The sequence below is a fragment of the Phocoena phocoena genome, chromosome 4 (assembly GCF_963924675.1).
Source record: "Phocoena phocoena chromosome 4, mPhoPho1.1, whole genome shotgun sequence".
NCBI classification, from domain to species: Eukaryota; Metazoa; Chordata; class Mammalia; order Artiodactyla; family Phocoenidae; genus Phocoena; species Phocoena phocoena.
Window position 1 is genome coordinate 144,708,396 of NC_089222.1, and position 11,054 is coordinate 144,719,449.

The 11,054-nt window shown below is 49.9% G+C and overlaps 1 protein-coding gene across 1 annotated transcript in view; it reads left to right on the forward strand.

Annotated features, from left to right (window-relative positions):
- The window catches only part of TRAPPC10 (trafficking protein particle complex subunit 10), an 88,613-nt gene extending 80,503 nt beyond the window's left edge, over positions 1-8,110 (forward strand). The window contains exons 20-23 of the mRNA XM_065876295.1: positions 994-1,164; positions 4,720-4,897; positions 7,364-7,558; positions 7,872-8,110. Of these exons, the coding sequence (XP_065732367.1) occupies positions 994-1,164; positions 4,720-4,897; positions 7,364-7,558; positions 7,872-8,110 (783 nt within the window). The remainder of the gene's footprint in view (positions 1-993; positions 1,165-4,719; positions 4,898-7,363; positions 7,559-7,871) is intronic.
- The last annotated feature ends 2,944 nt before the right edge of the window (positions 8,111-11,054 follow it).

The following is an 11,054-nucleotide window of genomic DNA, read 5'->3' on the forward strand; positions in this document are numbered from 1 at the left end:
GCAGAACGCAGAGGAGAGCAAGAGTGTAGTGATGTTGATGGAAGTGACCGTGTGCTTTAGCTGAGCCCTTCCGTGTAGGGAACGACGCGCTGACATGCGGCTGTGTTGCTGCGATGTGCGTGTTTGCGGTTCGCTGTGGGCCGAGTGGCACAGCACGTGGAGTAAGAAATAGGGTGATATTTGTATTTTTAGAAAAAGTAAATCTTACATTTGTCAGACTCCACACACAGATTTATCCAAGCTTGTCCTGGTCAGTCGCATGCTGATTGCGGGGACGCCATCACCGCCAGAAACAGTGGCTGCCGCGTACATGACTGCCTTGCCCAGCGACGGGCTCTCACGTGTCGGGGTAGCTTTGTAAAGGAGTCACGTTCACGTTCACACTGTCTGGCTGAATCCTGGCCCTGTCTTTTCTGTTCATTGGTTGCGTGTGTTTTTAGACAGTCAGTGCTGAGTGTTTAGAAGATCAAAGGTTTTCTTAATGGATGTCTGATCTTTAGCATTTTCAAAGGGTTTTTCCCAGCATTTGACCCATTTCAAATGCTTGCCGGGTCTGTCACTGTGCTTGTAGGTATGGACTGTTGCCCGAGGTGGTGCCAGCTCCCTTCCTCACTTCACTTAGTGGCAGATACACAGTAGTTGGCGTGGGTGTAAGGATGTCCCTTTAACTGTTTGGTGACATTTCCCACTTTGGGAATGTATGGGATACTGAATACTAGTAACTGCTCTTTATGCTTTTTAAAATAATCCCCTGTGCTGTAGAGCTTATGGAATCACAAAGGCTGAGACCCTTTTGACCAGTTTGAGGCAGTCTTCCTCGAGGGCAGCTGAGGGCAGTGCTGGGGAGGCGGGCGGGGCAGTGCAGGCGGCGTGTGGGGAAGCAGGCCCTGGGGGACCGCCTCCCCCGACCCTCTCGCCCCCCTGGCGGGAGGCGCCCCCTGGACTGAGCGCCTGTGTCGCGTGCGCGGGCAGTGACGGCCGACTCCCTTGCAGCGCATCCACAGCAGGCAGGCGGTGTTCTTTGTCTGGGAGCTGAAGTGGACACAGGAGCCTCCCCCCTCCCTGCACTGCCGGTTCTCCGTTGGATTCTCCCCAGCTTCTGAGGAGCGGCTGTCTGTCTCCTTAAAGCCCTATACTTATGAATTTCAAGTGGACAATTTTTTGGTATGTATTGCCTTATTTTCTGGTGGGCTTGTGTGGTGGCGAGATGGAAGACGGCATCATATTCTTTACCTTCTGTAAATCAGACAAAAGCTTTCAATATAATGAAGCAACCAGTCGCAGAAAAGAGCCAGCACTTGGGGCCTGGAGGCCCTGGCTGGCTAGTTAGAGCCCGAGGTCCGGTCCGGTGGCGGGTCTGACACTCGTGCCCTCCTGCGCGGCTCCCGCTGGGCGCGGTCGTCTCCAGAGACAGGACCCCGCCTCTCCTCCCTTTTCTCTGCCTTAGCACTGACTTAGTCGTGTCCTGCACCCGTTTCTTAGAGTCCTTTTATCTTGAGCGTTAGCTGCTGTGTCTCTAGTTTTTTAGAAGAAAAACTGAAAGTATTGTGGAAACTTGCTTGAGGCAGATATTCTTTAACCTGCATGTTAGGTGTGGAGCTAAAAGCAGCCTAGACCTAGGTGAGCAAAGGCAGTAGTTGTGTTTTGTTTCTGTACTGAGATGATTGGGTTTGGTGTTAGGTAAATCAAAATGTGGGTACACAACTCTGGGGTGTTCCCTTTTCTTCTCTTTACGACTGAGATCGTCAGACACTTTATTTGAGAAGGTGTTTGTATAGCTCTTGACGTTAGCAGTTTTTTCGACACCTCCTTCCAACCAGAAGACTTTGTTTCGACCCTCCTGCTCCCTTGAGCTCTCCTCGTTAGCCTTAGAGTTAAACATAATCACTAGCACAGTTCCTCGTTTTGTTGGGCAAACAGGTGCCTTTTTGCTGTGCTGTTCACAGCAGCTGAACATGAAATTATTCATGTGGTAAAGAGTCTGCATACATTTAATCTGGTTTCCTTACTGCAGACGATTAACACTAGTTAGCAGTTTCCACTATTTTCTGTCTTTCTTGCTTCCTTCTCAAATTGAGCATAGGAAAAATTTTCCTTTCGAACTGAACAAGCTTAGTTACAGGCCAGAGAAAAATACCTGGTGGATTGCTGTCTTCAAAACCGGTATTCTGAGGATAAGAAATACAGACACCACCTTTCTTTCTGGGCTGCGCTGGGTCTTCGTTGCTGCGCGTGGGCTTTCTCTAGTTGCGGCGAGCGGGGGCTACTCTTCGTTGCTGCTCACGGGCTTCTCATTGCGGTGGCTTCCCTTGCTGCGGAGCGCGGGCTCTAGGCACGTGGGCCCAGTAGTTGTGGCTCTCGCGGGCTCCAGAGCACAGGCTCAGTAGTTGGGGCACATGAGCTTAGTTGCTCCACGGCACGTGGGATCTTCCCAGACCAGGGCTCGAACCCGTGTCCCTTGTTTTGGCAGGCAGATTCTGAACCACTGCGCCACCAGGCAAGTCCCCAGATACCACGTTTTTTAAAAAGCTTCATTGAGATTTGATTTCTGTACCATGAAGTTCACCCATTTGGAGTGTGCACGTCAGTGAAGTTAGCGTGTTGACAGAGCTGTGCTACCGGCACCATGATCGTGTTTTAGCACACTTTTCATCCTCTCAAGAAGAAGCCTGTGCCCCGTTCACACTCACCCCCTCTCCTTCCTCTTCTCACCCTGGGCCACCCCTGATCCAGAGGCAAGTGTGCCTGGGCTTTGCCTGTTCAGGTGCAGTCGTGTTATGTGCGATCCTCTCAAGACTGGCTGCTTTCACGTGACAGGATGTTTCCAGAGCTCATTCATTTTGCAGCATGTTCAGGAAGGACTCCATTCTTTGTTGTGGGTGAATAATATTCCATTGTGTGGATAGGCCACATTTTGTTTTCCGTTTACCTGTGGCTGGACATCTGGGTTGTTTCCACCTTGGGACTGTTATGAATAATAATGCTGGGAAAATCCTTGTGGAAGCTTTTATGTGTATGTATGTGTTCCATCCTCTTAGGTAAATTCCTCGGTGGAGTTGCTGGGTCATATGGTAGCTCTGTGTTTAACTTTTTGAGAAGCTGTTAAACTGTTTCTTAAAGAAACATCACTTTATATTCTCTCGGGCAACCTGTGAGGTTCCAGTTTCCACACTCACACCAACACTTGTTCTTGCTGCCCCTTGATCACAGGCATCCCAGTGGGCGTGAGCTGGTCTCTCCTGATGTCCCGTGGTGTTCAGTATCTTTCCTGTGCTTTTTGGCCATTTGTGTGTCTTCTTGGAGAGATGTCTATTCATATCCTTTTCCCATGTTTTAGTAGGGTTGTCTTTTTATTGAGTTGTAAGTGTTTCTTTGTATGTTCAGTCCCTTATCATACATATGATCTGCAGATATTTTCTCCCATTCTGTGGTTGTATTTTCACTTTCTTGATGGTTTCCTCTGAAGCACAAAAGTTTTTAATTTTGGTGAAGTCCAACCTTAGTCTCTTATTTCTTGTACTTTTGGTGTAGGATCTAAGAAATCATTGTTTATCCCAAGTTCAAAAAGATTTCCTCCCATGTTTTCTTCTAAGAGTTTTATAGTTTTAGCTTTTACATTTCAGTCTACGATCTACTTTGAGGTAACTTTATGTATAGTGACAGGTGGCGGTCCAGATTCATTCTTTCCATGTGGTGCCCCTATGCCGTTCGTTGAAAAGACCCTTCTTTCCCCGTTGGATGGTCCTGGCACCCTTGTTGAAAATCTGCCGAGTTGATTTCTGGGGAGCTTACTTCTAAGCACCGTACCCGCAGCCTCCGCGGCTGCTGTCAGCAGGCCCCTTGCTGCTGACTTAGGCTCAGCCGCCCCTCCTTCCCGAGAGCAGCCAGGAAGCCGTGTGCAAGGACACACACTTAGGAGCGCAGCCACCTCGTCACTCTGTCACTTGGAGCTGCCTCTCCAGCTCTCAGCACAGTCGCGCTCGTCTGGCCGCCCTCGCAGCCCTTGCGGACCGTGTGGGCTCCGGCCGTGAGCTTCTCGGGCCAGGGCCTCTTCCATCGGCCCCTTTGGTGTTGCTGTTCTCTCCTTCAGAAGGGGGGCAGCCACGTGTGGGGGGCCCGGGCTGTGATCCCTTGTGCGGGCTTGAGGCCTTTGTCCCGGGTGGTGGGCAAGTGTGAACACGTGCGACTACCAGACAGGTCACGGAGAAAGAAGCATTATGGAGAAGGTTCATTATGGACCTTTCCAAGGAACTCCTGTTAATTTTGCTAGTTGTGATAATGGCATTGTGTTTTGTTAAGAAAACGTCCGTACTGTTTAGTAACACATCCTGAAGTATATATGGGTGAAGTGACAGGTCTGGAATCTGCTTTAAAGTAGCCTGGGCAGATAAATCAACGTGGATCGATGGATGGCGGAGGCTCCTGAAGCAGGATCTGACCCTGACTGTGGGTGACAGGCCCATGCAGGGTCACGGGCCGTCCTTCCTCCTCCTGAGATGCTTGCACGCGTTCTCGTTAGGAAGAGAGCTTAAGGCTCTTGAGGCGGGGCTTCCCGAGGGCATCATCTCTACAGGGAGTCGGCGGTCAGGGGCAGCGAACGCACGGCTCCTCCTCTGGTCCGTTCCTCTCGAGTCTGCGGGCGGCACCGTGGTGGCCCCAAACAACATTTCTTCAGATGGCTTATGTCTCCTGTGCCCTTCTCTCTCCTTTCTCGCCCAGACCTTATACAGTGTGAGAGCGGAGATATCGCCCCCTCCAGGGACAGAGCTCTGTAAGACAGGCTCGCTCTGCTCCTTGGAGGTGTCCATCACGCGGCTCTCGGACCTCTCGGACGCGGACAAGGATGAGGCGCTGACGGAACGTGAGGACTATTTTTCAACGAAGCTTATGTACGAAGGTGGGTCTAGAGGCTGCTTTCCACTGGCTATTGTGCTCATCCCTGCCATCCACAAAGTGTAGTGTTCCTCGTCTGAAGAGAGAACGTTCTAGAATTGGAAAGAGCCAATTCTGAATTGAATGTTCCAGTGTATGATATGGTCCTGGGCCCACGGGATGTTGAGCCCGGTTACTCTGGAGTCGTTCTCCTAACAGCCATTCGAACAGCCTTGGGGCTCAGGGCTGAGCACACAGCGGTGCCTAGAGCTGCCCTGTCCTGTCTACCCGTGAGTCAGGCCCATCCCCCCGGAGCAGAGCCCAGACCCCGTCGCTGAGCAGGCCAGGCGTCCTGTAGTCATGCTCCTGCCCTTTCCCTCCAGCCTCCTTTCACTCCCTTTCCCCTCACCCGCCACCTGCACCCCGACCCTGACATGCCCGGGCCCTCCACCCTCCCCAGTCTCTGCCAGACACCCCTTTGCAGCCCCACTCCTCCTGGGCCTGGGCTTCTTCAGTAGTGGTTCTCAGGTTTTGGCGTCAGGACATTAATGCTCTAAAAGTAATTAAGGAGGCAAATATTTATTTACTTATTTTAAAACAACAGGGAAGCCATTACCTGATAATACTCTTGAAAAAGAACTATTTTCCAGAACAGTAAATAGAGCGAGAAGAATGGCGTTTTGCAGCCTTTCAAATCTCTTTAACGTCTGGCTCATGGCAGGTACTGAATTTTCCTGTCTGCTGCGTTCAATCTGGTGATGTCCCGTACTGGTTGAGGTAGATGAAGAAGCTCTAGTCTCGCACAGATTTGTAATTGGTAAAGGCAGGACTCTGAACAGCCTTCAGATAACTGGATGTTCTCTGATACTCCACCAAAACTCAACAAGCGGTAGTTTTTGACAGCCTGGCTACAACGTGGAATCTGAAATCACATGAGTGAGCGTTTCGTGCTGTCTCATTCAGTCCTTTCATCTGCCTTGCATCTTGGAAGGATCTTTTACCCGGGCACATTTTGTAGCCCTGCGCCTCCGTCATTTGCGAAACACGGTTCCTGAACTGTGCGGCCCCTTTCGTGGTTCAGGGCCACAAACTTGTGCTGGCCTCAGGCTCACGCTGGGCCCATCACGAGAGTCTTGGAGTGCCGGGACCCTGCCAAGCTCACAGTGGCAAAGGCAGGTTTTCCAAAATGCTAACTTTTGATCAGAGTTTTGAACTGTATCATGGGCAACTTCTTTGAAGTGCCAGGCTCATGCCTTTCATTTTTAAGCAGGCGTCTGCCGGATGCCTGAGGCTGACGAGCTCGCTGGTGAGGCCCCAGCGAGCTCAGTGGCCTGGCGGCCTGTGCTGTGTCCAGGCCCACTTCCCATGTTACAGGAAGCAGGGTGACGGGTGCACGGACCTCTCTCTACTATTCTGCAAGTTCTTGTGAGTCTCTAATCATCTCAAAATTAAAGTTAGAAAAAGAGATGTGTACGAAAGGGTTGAATTAATAAAATTAAATTGATTTTGACTGCTTCATGAGGGCATCCTTAACTAAAACTGGCGGTCTTTTCCTGTGAGTCTGTGGTGGCGAAGAACACAATGCCTGGACTCTGAGTGCACGTGGGGCCCCAGCTCACACTCAGGCCCTCGCGTTTCCCACCAGAGGGCGTGTCAACACTGAGGAAGGCAGGAACGTGCCCTCACGGGTGCCCTGAGGACCAGCGCGGAGAACCACTGCTCCGGTGTGCCCCTCCGCGATGCTGCTTTGGCTTCTGCCCATCCTCCAAGGCCCCCCGGCCCCACCTGTGGGAAGTTCGCCCTCTGCCACCCCTTCTTTGCTCGTGGAGCGTCTAGTCATGGGCTCCTGGGCTCTTGCTTTGTGTCCCATGGCAGGGATGCTCTGACCTCTGTGCAAGGTCACCTGCTGCTCGAGGACAAGCAACACCTGTCCTCCTTAACTTCTGAATGACTGCTCGGTTAGGTGTTCGAATCGCACTGAATCACATCCCAGTCGTGGTTTAAGTTAGCGTTCGTAACAGCACCTGCCATATGGTAAGCCTCTCCGAGGTACGCGTAGAGGAACTAAGTGCTTGACCTGCATCTTTTCTTCCCATCCCATCAGAGGCTTCTTTGGCAGAGTTGGGGTCAGACCCACCCCCAGAGGAGCCAGCTTCCCTGCCCCGCCCCCACTCTGCAGCCGGAGCGACCGTGCTCTTGAAGCATCACATGGCGCTTCCGCGGGGATTTGAGTGCAGAATTGAGTCACTGCTCATTTCTTAACCGGAGGAGGAAAAAGTGGTTTTTCCCTGTGCACCCAACCTGTATCTTCCTTATTAAATCAGCTGTTTTTTACTTTGAGGTGCAGTTACAAGGCATCGAGATACAGAGTATACGCTCCGGTTCTGGACTTCGCATTGTGGAGTGTGAGACTGTTGACGTTTCTTATTTTGGGGTGAACACTGAAGGTCCTTTTTTGGGGTGAAAACGGTGCTTTCCCTCTTCGTTTCAGTTGTCGACAACAGCAGCAATTGGGCAGTGTGCGGGAAGAGTTCCGGGGTCATCTCCATGCCTGTGGCTGCTCGGGCCACTCACAGAGTCCACATGGAGGTGATGCCCCTCTTTGCGGGTTACCTGCCCCTCCCCGACGTCAGGCTGTTTAAATACCTGCCCCATCACTCAGCGCACTCGTCACAACTGGATGCTGGTAAGGACTGTGCGGTGAAGGCACCACCCGTGTGGGAGGGGCAGCTCCGTGCGGAGCGGCCACAGACCAGCATGGGGACAGGCCTGCTGCTAACAGCCCGTGTCCAGGGCCAGACGCTGGTCAGGGCTACACGTGCTGAGCCCTGGTCTGGAGAGCAGTCCGCCCAGGACCCAGGCGCTACATTCTCTTCAAAGGCGAGGCCGCCTTTGACATCCTTGTGCCCTGAAGGGTGACTCGGGAGGCTGGCGGCTCCCCGGGGTGGGGAGAGGTCGGCGCGGGGCGGCCTCCATCTGACTTCCTGTGCGCTTTCCAGATAGCTGGATAGAAAACGACAGCCTCTCGGTGGACAAGCACGTGGACGACCAGCTGGACAGCGGCAGCGTCCAGAGCAGGGGCAGCACGCGCTCGGTGGCCGGCAGCGAGCACAAGGGCTTGCCCATGCCCCGGCTCCGGGCGCTGCCCCCCGGCCAGGCCTTCAATGCCAGCGCGGGCACGCAGGTCCTGGTCATCCCCAGCCAAGACGACCATGTTCTCGAAGTCAGCGTCACGTGACCACGCCCAGGGCTCACAGTCCCCAGACCGGCCGTGCGCGCACGCTTGAAGGGATCCTGACTCGATTGTAACTGTCTCGCTCTAACCAGACTTTTGGTGATTCTGCCTGGCCGTGGACGCATCAGAGAATTTCAGTGTACAGCAGCTGGTCAGCTGAGTTGCATCGTTATTTGTGTGCTGTCTGGGGTGTAAGATGCCTTGTTATTTTCTCATCGCCCCGTTCCTGTGCTGCTGTCCTCCCGTGTTTGCCCAGAGCCCCGCCTTTTCCCTCACCCTCTGCTCAGGAAAGAGCTTCTAGCGCTCTCACCTGAGCAGCCTGTCATCTGCTGGTTCTCTGTGGAAGCCCAGGGCTCTTTCAGGTAGACGCGCAGCAGGCCTCGCAGGCTTGTTAGTGACACGTGTGTGCCTTTCTGGTCACACGGCTGCCCGATTTCTGGACCAGGTGGATTTGTATGTCTCCTAAGGGGTAAAACACAGTCCTTTACCTCAGCTCCTCTAGTTGTGCTTTTCTAGAATAACACCCTTTCTGGGCAGGGGGATGGCGCTGGGGGGGTGGGTGGGGAAAGAACAAAACCCCTTCTGTGCCTTGGGATGTCAAACTGGGCGGACCTGGAGCATTCATCAGCTGGAGCCATTTTAAAGGTACTTTAAGACTAGACCAGGGCATGAGAAAGAGCTCGGTGTTGAGATAATTTGGAAGTCAATGTTTCTGGAACCCTTTCTCCCTTCTCCCCCGATGTGGATAAGGTATTATATGCACATGGAATTAAGTATATATTTATTTTAATTGTCATAGTGTCTGTGGGGGTTAGTACGTTGTTTTTCTCTCACCTTTAAACTTAGTCTTTACATGTAACTGTATGATGAATATTTTTCTTTCGCACCTTAAGTCTCAGAAATTAAGAGGTTCCATTTAAATGACGATTAGAGGGGTCTTCTCAGTGTATTTCTAGTCTGGTTGTAGGAAGGACGAAAGTCTTGGACTGTTATTCTCTGCTGTCCACTACATTGCAGTCATACCATGCAAAAGGATTACTCTGCTCTAGGTTGTACATTTAATTGTACATATCGGTCGATTTATTATTTTTAAAAGTACAAACTAACTGATGTAATGTTTAAGTTGCACCAAAAATCAAGGACAAAATAAACATGTGTTCGTTTTTATTGGTGTGAAAGTCACAGCTTGTAAATAAGTGTTGTATGTATTAAACCTTTTCCAGCTCTCCAAAGCGATGTATTTTTGTACATAAGAAATAGAGAACTCTTAATTCACTGGGAAAGTGTGGTTGGAATTGAACTTGACCAGATTAATGCGAATGTAGCCGGTCCAGCAGAGGGCGGGGCCTCACGAGTAACCTCAGACGCGTGCGCGGTGGGGAGAAGGAGGCTTCTGCAGCAGCTGCCACTGTCCTGGCGTATATGCCACCTGCTGGAGGTGTGGGGCGGGAAGGCGCAGGGCAAAGTGAACATAGAGCGGAGCAGCTGCTTTCTGTGCGCGGTCTTAGCTCGCTTAACAGATGAAGGTGGGGATCCCGGCCGCCGCCCCCCACCCCATGGTTTTCATTTGTAGAAATTGGAGAAGTGTACAAAGAAGATAAATGCTTGTATGTTTAATTAAACTTTTCAGAAATTTACCTTCCTTATGTACAGTTTAAAACTAATAAACTAGGCAAATTAGAAGTTCAGAATCTAATGATAGTTTAGGGTTTCTTACGTAAGTTTGTTTTATTGTAAAAATTGATGATTGCCCTACAGATCCACCAAGCCTTGTGAATGAAGAGATATTTGATTCTGTCAGAAAAGCCTCTCATCCACGTGGTGAGCCTCGGAGCCCAGGGAAGGCGCCCTTGCTTCGTGTGTAATGTAGCGTTCCCTCTCACCTTCTGGAGGGGGAATGTGAGTCAGTGCTTCCCTGATTTTTGGTTGACTTTTGTGCTGGGGTCTGATCCCAGGATGAAATTCTCTAACTACTTACATATTTAGAGGAGAAAAAAATGGAGGGGAAATCCAAAATGTTTATGGTAGTTTCTTATGTCTGGAAATTGAATGAAGTCAAATTTATCACAGGTTTGTTTTTTACCCCCTAATTACCCAAAAGATCTTTTGCAATCTAAGTTACGTGGGTGCCTCTGTTGTTGTTTTTAACAGAAATGAAGAATGTCACCTAAAACTTCATCTTTTTTTTTTTTTTTTTAACTAGAAGGCGGTAATTGGATTTTTGTTTTGCTTAAAATAAGGCTTATGTGTTTGAAACAAGCTAAGCTGGTTTCGTTGGTAAAGGTGTAGCAGCTGTTAAACAATTGTGAAGCCAGGTACTGAATGTGCATCTAAGAATCAGAATATGCAGCCATTTTACAAATATCTGTGGAAGATGTAAATAGTAGCAAGTGAAAAGGAAAATAAGTTATGATTTTGGTGAATTTCATAGGGTCTCCTATGATTGGAAAAATTATAACTCTTCTGATTATAATGTGGAAATTGTATTTAATCTGAAAATGACTTCTACCTACAGTTCCATTGTCAGCCCAGCCTGTAGTGGGTCGGGTTCCCATATTCGTCTTAGCTGATGGGGCTGGGTATCCCATAAAGGGTTAGTGGAGAAAAGACACACAGGCTTCTAGTCAGTTTTTCTTTAGTGTTTAAAATAAAGTTGAGTTATAAAATGAAATGAAACACTCCAGGTGTGTACATAAAATGAAAACTTATACAACTTTTTATAAAAGAACAAACTAGGCTGATCAAAGTGTTTTATTGTCAACTGTGATCTTTAAAAGAAATCTCCTGTGTGATTTTAAAATTTGATTTTTCATGAAAATGCCCCTTTCTCTAAATGTATTCATCCTGTGCGTCAGGCTGTAAGACCCAAAAGCATTGTTGATGGTTTGCTGGGATTCTGTGGCTGGAAAAGGTGACAAGTTGGTGACTTTGATACTGCAGGTATTAA